Source organism: Hakea prostrata, chromosome 7, assembly GCF_041222555.1.
Source record: "Hakea prostrata isolate BN-2017 chromosome 7, UWA_Hpros_2, whole genome shotgun sequence".
Lineage (NCBI taxonomy): Eukaryota > Viridiplantae > Streptophyta > Magnoliopsida > Proteales > Proteaceae > Hakea > Hakea prostrata.
In genome coordinates this window covers 20,165,601-20,181,504 of record NC_142606.1, presented here as the reverse complement: position 1 = coordinate 20,181,504, position 15,904 = coordinate 20,165,601, and the positions used below count along the sequence as shown (strand labels likewise).

General features: G+C 38.2%; 2 protein-coding genes across 5 annotated transcripts; one reads left to right on the top strand and one right to left on the bottom strand.

Annotated features, from left to right (window-relative positions):
• Window positions 1-6,635: 6,635 nt before the first annotated feature.
• BMY3 (beta-amylase 3) lies at window positions 6,636-8,915 on the top strand. The gene is made up of 3 exons (XM_089161084.1): window positions 6,636-7,174; window positions 7,294-7,767; window positions 7,852-8,915. The coding sequence occupies exons 1-3, from the start codon at window positions 6,932-6,934 to the stop codon at window positions 8,746-8,748; spliced, it is 1,614 nt and encodes a 537-aa protein (XP_089017210.1). The 5' UTR covers window positions 6,636-6,931; the 3' UTR covers window positions 8,749-8,915.
• Window positions 8,800-14,250, bottom strand: LOC149010418 (tubby-like F-box protein 3). Of its 4 annotated transcripts, none has more exons than XM_089161087.1 (6): window positions 13,045-14,250; window positions 12,186-12,273; window positions 11,852-11,981; window positions 11,587-11,766; window positions 10,869-11,365; window positions 8,800-10,001 (listed from the first exon to the last, which is right to left on the bottom strand). In XM_089161087.1, exons 1-5 carry the CDS (start codon window positions 13,390-13,392, stop codon window positions 10,876-10,878), a joined length of 1,236 nt encoding a protein of 411 aa, XP_089017213.1. In that variant the 5' UTR covers window positions 13,393-14,250; the 3' UTR covers window positions 8,800-10,001; window positions 10,869-10,875. The 4 variants fall into 4 exon arrangements, with proteins under 4 accessions (XP_089017213.1, XP_089017211.1, XP_089017214.1 ...); XM_089161085.1 differs by having other exon boundaries at window positions 10,884-11,365; XM_089161088.1 differs by lacking the exon at window positions 8,800-10,001 and adding an exon at window positions 10,011-10,645.
• Window positions 14,251-15,904: the final 1,654 nt, after the last annotated feature.

Genomic DNA, 15,904 nt, shown 5'->3' with positions numbered 1-15,904 from the left:
GCTATCAGTAGATGTGCACGAGTCCGAGATTCCTGGGACGTATAACGGGTCAAAGCGACAATAGTACTGTGTTTATATACTTATTGATGTTATGATTTACTTTTCAATATGATGAATTTCATTTATGTATGATATGGTGAAATTGAGAATGTGATTGGATAAGTACGATTTGGGATTGGGGAATGTCCTATTGATATTTATGTCCTTGGACATCGGAGGGAATAGTATGGATGTTCTCCGAAGATGCCCGTCAACGCTTTCCTGGATTATTGGATGTCATATATAGGACTTGTCTAGTGGTGTTGGCTAGGATGTCCTTGTTGTATCAAACCCGAATTGGAAGGGTATTGAGACCGAACGACCCGTTGTAGTAATGTGATTTTATGGGAACTCAAGACTGGTAACCAACCCGTGAGAGGACATAGATCGCATTACAGATACTCATTGAGGCCATTTATTGGTAAGGTTGCGAATAGCTAGACTTGGGCTCACGGGTGCTCAAGACCGGTAACCAACCCGTGAGAAGACGTGAGAGCTTCCCGTCTATTATTTGTGGATGACCAATAGGGTTGATGAGTCCGTAGTCCGAGTTGGTTGTAACCATATGATACGTGACTCTAGTGTAAAAGATACTGAACCGAGTTGGTTGTAGCCATATGAAAAGTATCCGGATCTGACATGATAAGATTGAGTAGATGACTTGCATTGGGCTAGGCTTTACCGTGACATGCGTCAATACTTATACCAATGGTGATGTGAGAGAGCGGTGACTTAAACCCCAGCCATGGATTGTCCCTAGGGATGCAGGACCTAATTACCATCGAAGAACCCAATATATCGGAATGGTTGAGGGAAGAGTGATTTGAGACCTACCCAAAGAAGTATGGTGCTATGACTTAAAGCATGTCTACCATATAGACTAACATATATAGAGTTAGAATCATATTTGCATCATCTGTTTCATATCATCTTGCATCATGTTATGTTTTGGATCACGTGACTTATGTATTATGGATAACTGCCTTGCTGAGTTCTTTCGAACTCATTCCTTTCTGTGCAAATGTTTTGTTAGATTATTCCACAGTACAAGAAGGATTTGATGGCACCTACTCCGAGACGGCCCTTGATGAGGCATACTACCCTTCGGGTACTAGCTACCATAAAGATTACTGTGAAGATCCTGAGGGTGATTACGCTTCATACCAGGATTAGTTCGACTCTGGTGTGGGAGTGGCCGTGCCTTGTCTCTTATGTTTATACATATGAAGACATTTTGTATATGACTGAGGAAATAATTGTTTAGATATTCATCTCTTTATTTCTTTTTTCGAGACTTGGATTTGTAACCTTAACTATGATTTGATTTACTTTCTGCTACTCTCTTCCTTTTTGATTATATACATTGGTATCTTTTATATCCGTGCTCTAATTATATTGTTCTTATTCTTATCGTGATTTCATTGTTTATATGCTATGACCTTGATCATATTATTGTTCATGATTGTGTTATCACGTATGTGGGAGGCATGATTGCTCGATACTTGATCATTGGGACTGTGGATCACATACCTGGGTATGCTAGGTAGGGTACTGGCTGGGTGGATGTGACAGATTGTGCTTACAGATTAAGGGGGAGATTTGTTAGGGTTAATCTATAACTTTTCTGGTTTGGGTGAACTAAGGCTGAACCGTTTTGGTTCATGTCATCGTATATATTTATTAAGTGGTTTGAGAGTTTAAGGTCATATTTGGTTTTCTCATACGCGATCTGTTCACTCTCCTCTCTCTTGTGCGATTTGACTCTGACAAAGGTGTTACCGGTGCAACTGGAGGGGTTTTTCTCTTGTGATTGGTGTGCGTTCTCAAGCGATGGAGGTGTTGGCTGGTTCACCATGATTACCCCTTTTTAATATGTTCATTTTACCCTAAATCTGTAAGACTTCTACTTCTCATATTGGAATCGGACTCTCTCTTCAGTCCCGAAGATGTAGGCCATATTGGCCGAACTGCGTAATCACTTGTGGTGTTCTTCCTTCTCTTCTCTTGCAATTATTGAGTTTCATCACAATTTAGAACAACATTTGGTATCAGAGCTGGCTGGTTTTCCATGATTACCCATTTCTATTATGTTCATTCTACCCTAAATCTGTAAGACTTCTACTTCTCATATAGGAATCATACTCTCTCTTGAGTCCCAGAGATGTAAGCTATATTGGCTGAACTTTGTAATCACTTGTAGTATTCTTCATTCTCTTCTTTTGCAATTCTTGAGTTTCATCACGGTTTAGAATGACATTTGGTATCAGAGTTGGCTGGTTCATCATGATTATCCTTTTTTATTATGTTCATTCACTCTAAATCTGTAAGACTTCCATTTCTCATATTGGAATTGGATTCTCTCTTAAGTCCTAGAAATGTAGGCTATATTGGACAAACTTCGTAATCACTTATGGTGTTCTTCCTTCTCTTCCCTTGTAATTATTGAGTTTTATCACGGTTTAGAATGACACCTTTGGACGTACATACCACAACTAAACAACCAAATGCTAAATGCAGTGGAATCTCCATTTGGAGGAGATTTTGCCATGAATCAAATGCTCCAAGTTTCTTGGAAAAATTACATGATTAGTAATCTTTTATATTTTTTTTCTTCACAAAAGTAGCTCCTTAATGTTTTAAATGTGAGTTTACAAAACTGATCAAAATAGGGAATTTTCATCCTTTTAGACGTTTTTACCCTTTAATCATGCCAACACATTAAGCAACCATTATCTACTCTCTACATCCCTAACTTCTCCCATTATTTTTTTTTCTTTTGTCATTGCCTTTCTGGTTGTCTGATGTGTCAATATAATTAAAATTTTAAGGGTAAAACTGTTGAAGGGGATGAAAAATCATTGTTTTGATTACTTCTATAAATACAAAATTAGACTTAACTAATTTTATTAACTAAAATATTGGGTGGCCACTTTGTAAAGAAAAACCTACTTTTTGTTAAATTTTATTTCTGATAATTGTATTGTGTTGATGTTAACTGATCTGGTTTGGATCTTCTCCTTAAATAAATCTTTAATGAGTGACAATATTCGATCATGTGAAATATTTTAATCTAAGAGTGACAATATTCAATCATGTGAAATACATGTAAATGAATCATGTCACTCATTCTTAGAAAAAGAATTTCAGTTGGTAAAAATTTTAAAATATAAAAAGAAATTCTTTTAAGGAGTTGAGCCAAACTCAGTGTAGATGTTTTAATGGCGATAAGTCTTTTAAATAATATTTTTAGAACTTTCTTATTATTATATTTAGTATAAGACAGATGTCCCACGTGGGAGAATCCAAGGTGCTTAAAAGTTAAAACAAACAAAGGGTAACAAAAACAAAACCAAACCCCAGGCTGCGTTTGTTTGCTGGAATAAATGTGGGGTGGGAAAAAAGGGGTGGGAAAATTCTTGAAAAATGTGTAAATTTATTACTTTTCCTTTAAATCCTAAAATGGTAGAGTGTTTGGTTGCTTGGGGTGGGAAAGTGGGAGACAAGGTTCCTTGATTCAAGGAACCTTGTCTGCTGATGTGGCAGTTCAACTTTCCCACCCCATGCTATTTTAAAACCCCACATATTTGATGGGATTTTGTGGGAAAGTTGGGAAAAGTAAAAAGTGGGACCCACCTCATCACTTTTCCACAAAACCCTTTCCTTTCCTTTTCTTCTCCCTCACCCCACTACATGTGGGACCCATATGTTTTTTTTTCCCACCCCTTTTTTCCCACCCCACCTTTGCAAACAAACGCAGCCCAAGTGGTTGTGGTTGTTTTCAGGGGTTACGTATCGATGACTCAGCGCGCACTCTGATGCTGTAACCAACCTCTATTATGAAGACACGTGTTTGACTTGCTTTTGAATTGTCTTTTCTCTCTTTCTCTTACGTGGTCCACACGTTTTACTGTTCGTGATGAGAATAAAATCTCCACCACAAATAAACGGTAAACGGCCCATGGCTTTTCATTTTTTGTGTGGAAGTGGAACACGTCAGCCCATCACGATTGAAACCAAAACCGCCAGATATCACTTTTATCTGGTTCTTTTACTTTCCATGTCACTAAAGGCCAAATTAATCCTACGTGGCTAATCTTTTTCTCTCCCCCATCCATTGTAATGCATATCGCTCAACACATCATCAACTTTTTGTTTTTTGTTTTGTTTTTCGGTAAACACATCATCATCTTTTGTTAGTTACTAGATAAACATCTATGGAAATATGGGATTTTTATTCGTGCCTGTGCGGATATCCTCTGCACGCAGGTGTTAGAGTGCGCCACCTTTGTTCAAAAATAGATGAACGGTTGAGATTTATAAACGGAATTTTGTATTTAAAAAGTCTTGAATAATTACAATTTGTCACCCCTCAGACTTCTTAAATTTACAAACTAAACCCAGATTCTCCGATCAAATGAAATCCTCGATGAAACGAAACCCTAAATTTCAGAGTCGTCTTTCCTAGCGATGGTCTCTTTGGATTTTCTTCGAAGTCAACCATAGGTTTCGATTCATCTTACTCGAATTCACAATAAAGCAAGATATGAACTGAATCCTAAAACTCTACAAAACGATGAACTGAATGATTGGTGAGAATGGAATAAACCCATTCGCAAATAGAAAGAATAAGTGATGAAATTGGTGCTAATAAATGCCAAAGACTACCCACATTACCTCAGTTTCTTTGCTCCTCTGTGACCGGAAGTCGTTTTGACAAAGAGAATGGTCAATCACTTCGCTTTGCTTTCTCTTGTTGTATGTTCAACCTCTCACAGTTGTTGAATTTAACCCTTCCAACTTACTCTCTTCCCCTTCATCTCTGCCCGATAAACCTTACCCTTCCTCTTATGATATTCATTTCTCAAAGGTACATCAATTTTTGATGCTTTTCAAGTTATCCTGTTACAGATTCATCATTGTTTGAGAAAATCCAAGAAATTTTACTGAAAATTCGTAGATGCGTCCATTTTGAATCAAAACCCTATTTGGGATAGTTGCCGCTTCCCCATGTTTCTGGATTGAGTTTGCAAATTCAAGAAGTTTGAGGGGTGATAAATTGTAATTATTTAAGACTTTTAAATACAAAATCCCATTCATTAAATATCAATTTTGATGAAACGCGCCTGCGCAGAAGATTTCTACATAGGCGTGAACAAAAATCCAGAAATATGGGACTTTTGTTTGTTGTCTTGTGGATATCTCTCAACTGTCAAAGGGAAGAATGCCATTTAAACAATAAAATATTCAACAATATAAAATATAAAAAACAAGGTGTAATTTTTTACATTTTTGGGCTTTTTTTCCCTGCAATTTATATTACCAAAAGTGAGAGATGGTGTCACTCAATCATACTTTTGTTGAGTGATATGTACGATATATATAATATATATATATATATATATATATATAGTCTCTTTCTCTACAGATCAATTATAAGTGATATATATACTATTAAAAATATTAAAAAAATCCTGATATAGCAAATCTCTATTATAGTGAAGTAGAATCTGTATGTTGCTTCAATAGTTGTATTGGAAAACGAAATTTTATGTAATTTGCAAGATGCAACATTCCGGCGAGATTCGTCAATTCGCCTTTTAGTGAAACTTGATAAATCGGAGAATTTCACCAATTGTTTGCCGACATTTTCAAGACGTGCAAAGTCTGCAGATCCAGTTTCAGCCACTTTTAGGTGAAGTTCAACTAGTGCAGAGAATTTTGCCGATATGTTTTACTTTGGTAAATTGTACTCTTATGCTAGAGACAGTTCTGCCCCTTGATTAAACTCGAATAACTTCTCCAAAAAAATAAAATAGAATCAATTCTAGAATTAAATGGAACCAATTAATATGGATTATGTCTCCTTGAGAATAATTAGAATCGACTTGGATTCCATTCGATAAAACGGTTTGATCAATAATAAGTGAATGATTTTTACATTTTACTGTGATTTCTCAAATCTAATTACTTTTTTTATTCTTCTTTTTCTCCTTATTTTCGGTAAGAAATCCCATTATAAATTTCTAATTACACAAAAATCGATCTGTGGCCAAAACTCTACGGAGCCATTTTGTTCTTGTTGGCTTTCTTGCCTTATTATTATTTGAAATAACAGCATCTGCTGTGCAAAGCTTACAATGGTAGACGTACACGTTAAATAATTAGTTGAAAAAACAAAAAAAATTACAAAACTATTTTGAAATTTTCAAATTTGAAATCGAGCGTTACATCTGCCTATTATTTGGTATAAAAAGTGGATAAAAGATTTTTTTTTCTATTTCCATTTTCCACAAAATAAAAAATGTTCACATGGTGACGTGGCTAATTTCCACCAAATCCCATGAAGCTGAGTAGTCTTACGTGGAATTTAATTTTCATTTGGTGGGACCTTATCCATAATCACCCACCCGACACAGGTGGTCCAAAAAAAAAAAAAAAGACACAGGTGGTCCAGGGTGGCCGGTGACACAGGTGGAGGAAATATCCATATCCTCCTTAGACGCCACTATTAACCGTCTTTACTTATTTCACCCACTTTAAACTCGACATGTGGCATTTCCGACGTGTACTATAAATAAACGACTCCCGCGGCTTCGGTTTCGACGAACGAACATAGAATCCAGCTATTCTCTCTATTTTTCCAGATCTCTTCGCTTATCTATTTTGGATTTCGTTAGGAAATATTCATTTTTCAATCTCTTAGACTTGTTCTGACAGTTTCATGATTTCCTAAATTTTGGCGAATCAGTTTTACTGTTTAGTTGGATCCATCTGCTTTTAAAAGAAAATCTATCTAGCTATATATCTGTCTTCTTCTCTAGAATTCTCTGTGTGTCTTGCTGGAAGGTATCGTGTTCGTGTCTGGTAGAATTGAATTCTGGTTTTCGAGGAGATGGAGGTTTCAGTGGTTGGAAGGTCTCAGTCGAAGATGCGAACGACGGCAACGGAGATCGCTTTCCGTGAATTAGGTTTATTTTGTAGTTCAAACCATCAGGTCTTGCCAAGACAGAAGAAGGTTTCTTTCAATCTCTCAACAAACTGGAGAAGTGCCGGAGTTAGACTCACAGCAGCCAAGGCTAATAACTCGGCTGTTTCTCTTTCAGCAGAGACGAGCACAAACAAAAGATCAGCGACTGTAAGTAGTGCTCTGCTTTCTTTTCTTTTCGATATGAAATATTTTGATTTGAAAGAGTTTTAAGATGAAATTGATGTCTGTGTTCATCAATTTAAGAAAAAAGCCCTCTTGATGTACAGGACAAGGTGAAGTTATTCGTGGGGCTTCCCTTAGATGCTGTTTCCGATTGCAATACGATTAACCATGCAAAAGCCATCGTCGCCGGTTTGAAGGCTTTGAAGCTGTTAGGGCTGGAAGGTGTGGAACTCCCTATCTGGTGGGGTTTGGTAGAGAAGGATGCCATGGGAAAGTACGAGTGGTCATCTTATCTTTCTCTTGCTCAGATGGTTCAAGACGCAGGTCTCAAGCTCCATGTCTCTCTCTGTTTCCATGCCTCCACAAAACCAAAAATCTCTCTCCCTAAATGGATATCTCAGATTGCTAAATCGAACATCTTCTTCACGGATCGCTCTGGAAACCAGTACAAAGACTGTTTGTCACTGTCGATCGATGACTTGCCTGTCCTCGATGGCAAGACTCCCTTGCAAGTTTACGAGGAATTTTGCGAGAGCTTCAAGTCTTCCTTTTCTCATCTCCTGGGTTCCACAATCACGGTAGTTAACACATAACCACAACTTCTTAATCCAAAATTTTGGTTTATTTTGTTAAATCTGATCTGATTGCGATTGTTCCTTCAGGATGTCTCAATGAGTCTTGGGCCTGACGGCGAGCTACGATATCCTTCGAACAGAAGCAGCAAAACTAAAATTCCTGGAACTGGGGAATTCCAGTGCTTCGATGAACACGCGTTGATTCATCTTAAGCAACACGCAGAGGCCACCGGAAACCCTTTATGGGGTCTCCGAGGTCCACACAATGCACCCATATACGACGATGTACCAAACTCCAATTACTTCTTCAAGGAGAACGGTGGTTCATGGGAAACTTCATATGGAGATTTCTTCCTCTCCTGGTACTCCAACCAGCTCATCTCCCACAGCGACCGAATCCTCTCTCTGGCTTCCGCTGCATTCGCCGATTCTTGTGTCAGCGTATCAGGTAAGGTGCCCTTGGTGCATTCCTGGTACAAGACCAGATCCCACCCTTCTGAGGTAACAGCAGGGTTCTATAATACTGTTAAAAGAGATGGCTACGATGCTGTAGCCCAGGTGTTCGCTAAAAATTCTTGCAGAATGGTTGTTCCTGGCATGGATCTATCCGAGAAGCACCAGCCCAGTGGATCACTGTCCAGTCCTGAGTTGTTGCTTGCACAAATCAGGGCAACATGCAGTAAACACGGAGTTATGGTCTCTGGGGAAAACTCTAACTCAGAAACCCCAGAGGGTTTGGAACAAATTAAGAAGAATTTGCTTGGAGAGAATGAAAAACTGGGAATTTTGGATTCGTTCACTTATCAGAGGATGGGAGCTCATTTCTTCTCACCTGAACACTTCCCCAAATTCTTTGAGTTGGTCAGAAGCATCCAAGCACTTCCGGAGCCACATTCAGATGACCAACCTGATCTGGAGGAAGAGACCTCTGTCTCTCTACCCATGGATTCGAGTTCAAGCAAGGATCTGCAGATGACAGCTTAATGAGTTTCGAGTTCATGTACATAAACCAAGCATACCATAAATATAGATAAACAGATAGCCGTTGAAGAGAAAAATTTCTGGGTACTTTCTTTTATGTTACAAGTCCCTGTCTATTCTGTGCTACCTGAAAGTAGTCTTCCTATATTGGCTTCTTTGTCATTTTTTATTTCATAATGAAAGAGATATTCTATGATAAACTACAAGCCTCCTGAATCATTCCATGAGAATCAATGAAGAAAACCCGATTTCCCAAATTAAATTTTCATCTTCAAGGATCAGCAATAAACTCATTAAATCCAATGAATGTTTTTAGATTAGAATACGTACAGATGGTTAAATCTTATCATTGAACGCTTTTTGGAAGATTTCTGCTCTTCGAGGAGAAGAGCTAAATCCACTCTAGCATATATTAACGAACCAACTCAGACTAGCAGAGCTTAACGAGTGAATTAAAAAAAGTCCAATCTAGCCAACTCTCTTCTCCTCGGTAACTTGATTCCCTTTCTGTACAAGTGTTTTCCAGTGAATCTCAGAAACAAGTTCCAATTCTATTGGTTGACACTAACCAGGTTTGATTTGATTCAAATCGACCGTTCTTTTTTCTTGTAGTTTGGCAATTTGGCCAAAGTACAGTGAAGTGATAAATATACTTCGCTCTTGGTGGATGTGCATCCACTTTCACCACGGTTCCCATTCAATGACTACTTTTAAAAAATAAAGAAGATCAACAAAATCTGCAGCACACACAAACCGACTTGACTTTGGTTTGAAAGATGTATGATTTTTATTGTTATGATGAATTTTTCTTTCCCTTTCTATTATCGGCTTCCAAACATAGCCTTCGGATTGGATGAGAAATGTGAGATAACATCAACCTATCGAACTTAAGATAAACCCAAGAAAAATGACAGCAACTTCAAGGAAACACTTGGCAGGGGTGGTTCTCCAAAGTAACAAATCTGGAAAAAAGACTTGAAAAATCTAGTCTCTGGTTTGGTTTGAGACAAGGGATTAGATGTAATTGAATCTAGGAGCACAACCCCAAACATGTTTTTTTTCTTCCCAACATGTCATGTTCCAGAATATTATGTACATTGAAATATACATACAGACTTGCAGAAACAGAAGATTCAGCCCAGAAAGTAACATCTCATTGCAGTCCCACCAGCCTCTGCATTTATAGCACTGCATGCTGAATTTCGATCGATCAGTCATGGACCCTCATGAAACACCAGGAAATGCTGCAAAAACAGCTGCTCCAACAAAGAACAAGATCAAACAAGAAACATAATTAGTATCTCAGAGATTTAATCACAGTAACAATGACTCAATAACAAATTTATCTGTGCATGATTTCATTTATTTTGGCCAAGAAATGAAGAATTACGGTTGAATGGATCTAATTTAGAACAAACATCATGATTCAATGATTTGAATGAATTCAGACCATAAAATGTTCATTAATTTATCTGGGTCACCTGAATTTTTACAGCTCATCCCTCTTCCCATCTGCACTACACGGTTTTATAGAAACATGAAACATATTCTAAAATTTCCCATTCTACAACCCAACCATGAAACTTAATGCATTTATGAAAATGTTACAACTATCAGATGGTCCATATCTACATAAATAAGTTTGTTTTGGATGACTGAGGCCATGACAGCCTATGTACTTCAATCATCCAAACCTAGAAAAGAATCTGGTGTTTCAGACATCTAAGTCTGGCTTCAGCAATATGGTCTCATCGAGTCCTGCATGAATGTCACAAACACATGGCATGGAACCACACTTCCACATGGTACTGTTAGCCTAAAGTTTGATTGGCAAGCAGACCACCACATGCAGGGAATAGCTGACATGCATCCATTAGCGACTAGCAAATGCCGTCCTTATCTACAACAAATTTCACAATGGTTGGTCAGTCTGATGGACCATGGACAATTTGAACCCAGAGCAATGTTAGGCAGTGCACAATGACTGAAAGACGAAGCAGAATTTGGCCATGCCAGGGAAAAAAAAGATTATGAAGAAAACATGCTAGCAACATGTAACAGTATAACATTCAACACTAGAATTTCTAGTCCCCCACCTCAAAAATGGGTAAAAGTAGACACACCTAAATGTCACTCACAAGCAATCTTGGTGTCAAAGCTGCTGAGGCAGATAGCAAATGCCTGGAATGCTGAGATTGGATACCGGTAATCCATGGTGAACAAGTCCTTCCCCACTTTCCCAAACTGAAGGATCACCTTCTCATGCTCCTGCCCTGCAATTCCATTCTCTGGAGAGGCCACCAGCTGAAAATTCTTCACCGAAGCAACTGTCACTCGTCCTCGAAAATTCAGGCACCAGCACTGGAGCTGTTCGTGCCACCTAGGAGCCTTGTTCTTTAACACAAGCGATCCATCTTTTGGGGTAGTCAAAGGTCCTGACGGTCCTGATGGTCCCGACGGGACATTATCTGTGCGAATTGATTTCGACCTAAAAAAGGGAAGAGACGGGAAGGAATCTGGGTTGCTTAGGGGGAATTCAGTTGGTGTGGGGGCCTCACCCCCAGGTTCAATTGCAGACGCAGGGATGCCATCCATTATACAGTTCATTCTCCTTGGACCCCTGATTTATCCAGAAGACATACGAGGATCAATTAAAATTGTTTAGGAAAGTAACAGAACAAGTAAATGATGACTCAGACAAACTTTGGTACCGTGAGCAATACATATGGTATCAAACTTCTTCCAATTCCATACAAAACAATACTTGGGCTCCATGAGGGAAATAAAAACCCACTGGGAAACATCATCAATAATCTAAAAATAGTTGCATAAGCCTATTACCTGGAACCCAAAACATTCAACTCATAAGAGATGTGCGCTACTGGGTAGTTGGCAGCAGGGATTCTGGGAGAAACTTGTTTCAAACCCACCAGCCGAGTGGAATGACTTTTTGTCATCATGGCGCCAGCATGAGGAGGCTGTGCATCATATACTGTAAACTTGGTTCCCAAGAAGTTTGACCTACAAAGGAAGCAAGAAAGTGAAATCTTGGTCCAACCCACAAAAAGAAGATAACATTTATAATATAATGCCACCTGGCACACACCTCAGCTTCCCAATGTAAGTTCCACTCCCCTTAGACATATCCTCAGCATCTAGAGAGATGATATAGTCGGTGCAGGTAGGGCGTCGACACTTGCGTGCGGCAAGAAGGAATTTCCCATTATCAGTTAGTGCTGCTCAGCAGACAAGGAAAAAGAGTTCACAGCTCACCTACCCCAAAAAGTTCCTCTTTATACAAATGTATAAAAACAAATGAATTTAGCTATTTACTACTATAAGCAGCCAATAACATACAAAGATGGCCTGTTGTGTGTACAACAAACTCTGGGCTCAAAGATGGAAAAAGTTAATGACTTGATAGTATTACTAACACTCACCTTGAGTTAGTCCAAGGTAAAGACGGTATGTCTGGGAGGCTCTATTCCGTTTTATGAAACACTGGAGGAGGGAGTCTCTAGGGCCTGGCTGCAATATCATTACAATGCATTCTCTTAGAACAACAGCATAAAACCTCAAAGTCAGCTGACAAATAGATGATTACAATGTTCCAACTTCAGAAAAAGTTCAATGAGAAAAATATTATGGATTATTCCACAGGGAATGATAGAAAACTAGAATGATTGAGTTTTCCTGAATCATTAAATCCAGCATGAAGAGCGAAATATATGCACAAGTAGCACAACCGATATTCACCCTATAAAGCAAAAACAAAAGCCAATTGTCATCACAGTAAATTTGTAATTGCCAAATCAGTGCTTTACAATAGTTACATTACTTCCATTACTGTCCTGAATCTTATGATCAACTACTTCTTGGCGCACAATTTGCAGGATGATTCAATTGATACCAGCATCCACCAGCTTTACTGATATGAAGTCTAACATAAAATTGGCATACATTCAGAAAAGTAATAATCCAAACATGACAGGACTGCTCAAAGAGGCAGCACATTTAATTTACCATTGCGACAATCAATTACCCAAAAATAATCAGAGTATGGGTCTAAGAAAATAGAGAAGATTATATTTCTCCAATAAATCATTGGTACTGATTCTAAAGTACAGCATATTTTAACTGAAACTTGCAGTAAAGACTAACACAAAGAATCACGCATCATAGATAAGATTAGTCATGGAAGCATTCGCACTTGGAAACAAAAACACATTAAGTCAGGAAAATAGAAATGGCAACAGAGAAAACTGTATATTGGAAAAATAGAACATTTATAAACTCAACCTGCTTCAAGGCAATTGGAAATGTAATCTTGGCGGAGAGTTGGGGAGTCTTAACAATCTCCATTGTGATATCTCTCCAGCTCCTGCAAACCCCAGCACATGCGACTACATGCTTCCGCGGAGGCCATGTACTCTCTGAATCTTCTATCCTCATAAGCACATCCCTCAGAAGCTCCGGTGGCATGTTAGCCCAACAGCTCTGCTTCATAGCATCAACTGGAACGAAAACATCTTGAACCACTCGATGTGATCTCGATCGCAAGCCATAGCCCAGCTTCACTTCAAAGCCTTTCCTCGAAATGCTACCGAAATCCCCCTTCATGTCTTGAATGATACTCTTGAAAGACATCTACTTCCCCTTTAAATCACAACACAACACACAATGCCTACAAATCTCGAAACCCTCACTTTCAAGTTTCAACGCCGTATCAAAAAAACCCAAAAGTTTAAGAACCTTAAAAGATCTTAAAACGCAAAATACCTAGCGTTGGTGTGTACAGCACATTAGCATCATAAACACCATCGTAAAAGCGGGGCAGAGACCAGTGGTATCTTCCCAGGACCCACCAATTCAACAACCACGGAATAGATCAACGAAGAAAAGGAAATCGAATTTCAAGGATTCGATCACTTAGAGCTAAATCAACATACAACCCAAGCAACGCCATGGATCTGTCCTTGAAAGCTTCAACTTTGCGGAAAAGAAAGAAAAGATTTTGCAGTGAACCGAGTATATCAACAACTCATCCCTCTCCGGAATACTCCTACCAAATGACAACCCATAAAGCTTTCCAGAACGCGAAAGAATCAAACTTGAGTCCCAACAAGAACTTCCCACTAAATAACAAAAACTAACCACAGATCCAAAACCCAAACAGTTAATAAGCTCGAACGGATAAGATCAAGAACCCCTCTCTCTCTCTCTCTCTCTTTCTCCACTCGTTTATATATCTCTCTCATCTGGGGAAGCTTCTTTGTTATTGCTCGAACTACTACTAGCTATAGGCCCTTCAATGGGCGTTAGGAAGCCAGACCCATAAGCAAAAGAGGAGTGATTAGACAGAAATTAGGGTTTTCTGTGCAGTTGGGTCCCTTTCAGTTTCAGGGATCGATCTCAGAACAGAAGAGCTGCATTATCTCAATTTCTCACTCCCTTGTCTCTCGTTGGTCTCTACCGTCTCCACTCCATTCCATTTCTCTCTCCTCTCTCTCTCTCTCTCTCTACCTCGGTAAAGCAACTCGGTCCCTCTTTTCTATCATTATCGACCTTTAATGTCAAATGTCCAAACTACCCTTCTCTCACATGGGGCTTATAAATTACTTAATTTTTTTAAGAAATAAAATAAGACGAATAAGTGGGAACCACATGGGCATTACGTGGAATGAAGCTTTCATGATTATATAGTTGCTCCACGTGGCATCCATCTTTCTTAACTAAATACCTTTTTTATTAATTTATCTTTTTTTTTTGGGTAATAAATAAAATTACTTTTTATTCTCTATGAACACTATTCTCAAGAACATTAAAAATTCAAAGAGGACTTCCATGAATAATATGTAAGAGATGCATCAATCGATCTATACTATTATTGGTCATGGCTTTCTATATAAAACTATAACATCTTGAGACGTGCAAGATGCATGATGTCATGGATGTAATGACAATTCACTTCTAATTTTAGATTTTGAATTATTAAATTTTTAATAGATGTGTTTTCGGTACAATGGTGACGACTTCTTTCTGTAGGAAGACCAAGAAAATCTCGAGTTTTTCGTTCTTACACACATCTTTTTTCCTCCTCCCTTCCCCTTAGGACATTATAATCTAATATCTCGATAAAAAAAGAAATGGGTTTGCTGTTAAGCTGCGTGGCCTTGACCTACAATGGGTTTCTGGGAGATCTCGAACACGGCAATACCAACATGATTTTTTTACTCTATGAAGATAAGAGAGTTGTTCTAAGGAAAAATGAAGTTGTAAACTTCCTACCTAGGTCATCATAAAATGAGAAATGTTGTATTTCCTCCATAAAAAATCTACATCATAAGAGAAAATGATCCTACAAAAATCTGATCCTTTGGCATCATCATCTAATATATTTTTGCTTGTGTTTTCAAGCTTACTAGCTAAAATGGGTGCATCACATGATAAAGTTCCATGACTTCCATCACCATCTAACAATAATTCTACTTTAGTGCTAAATTTGCTAGTAATCTCAAGAAAGTGAAAGAGCACTCCAAGAGAGAGTGTCAAACTCAAATTGGTAGCTTTATCTAACAATCAATTCTATCTATTCCTAAATCAAGAGTTTAACCTCTCAATTCTTTCTATAGCTATGGTAAGGGCAAGTGTCTACTTTCTCTAGTCACTAGACTGTTTCAATTGAACAATGACTTTTGTAGTAAAATGGTCAAGTTCACATACTTGTTACGGGGTCCCACTTATATTGGGTAGGCCTAAATATATTCTTTTATTGACTTAAAATAAAGATACAGTGGTCCAATATTCATTTTTCACCGCCCGGTGATAGGTTAAGGCAAGAGTGTCAATTTAGAACCGAAATCGATAGCAGAAATACAATTAGCTCATTAAGAATCGAAAGTAATGGCGGTTCTAATCCTAGTGATCAGAACTCATAGAACTAAGTAAATACATGCATAAATTCAAGAAAATTTGCGCTCTTTCTTAAATATATGAATAGCTAGTTAACTATCTTAAATATCTAGATTACCCTAAAAGAGTATTATTTTTATCCCTCCCCCTCCTAGATAAAAAAAGAGAGTGGCCAAAAGCAAAATTGTGGGGGTCCATTTGTCTTGGAGTGAGAAGTGACCCAACATTGTATTTTATAGCAACTTGC

Bases quoted from the DNA above. Each gene is read 5' to 3' on its own strand.
- BMY3 (XM_089161084.1), top strand. From the start codon at position 6,932: ATGGAGGTTTCAGTGGTTGGAAGGTCTCAGTCGAAGATGCGAACGACG. The intron at 7,175-7,293 runs GTAAGTAGTGCT...CTTGATGTACAG, and splicing joins CAAACAAAAGATCAGCGACT to GACAAGGTGAAGTTATTCGT. The intron at 7,768-7,851 runs GTAGTTAACACA...TTGTTCCTTCAG, and splicing joins TCCTGGGTTCCACAATCACG to GATGTCTCAATGAGTCTTGG.
- LOC149010418 (XM_089161085.1), bottom strand. From the start codon at position 13,392: ATGTCTTTCAAGAGTATCATTCAAGACATGAAGGGGGATTTCGGTAGC. The intron at 11,982-12,185 runs GTGAGTGTTAGT...TCTGCTGAGCAG, and splicing joins TTACCTTGGACTAACTCAAG to CACTAACTGATAATGGGAAA. The intron at 10,002-10,883 runs GTGAGTGACATT...TTGTTGGAGCAG, and splicing joins CTTTGACACCAAGATTGCTT to CTGTTTTTGCAGCATTTCCT.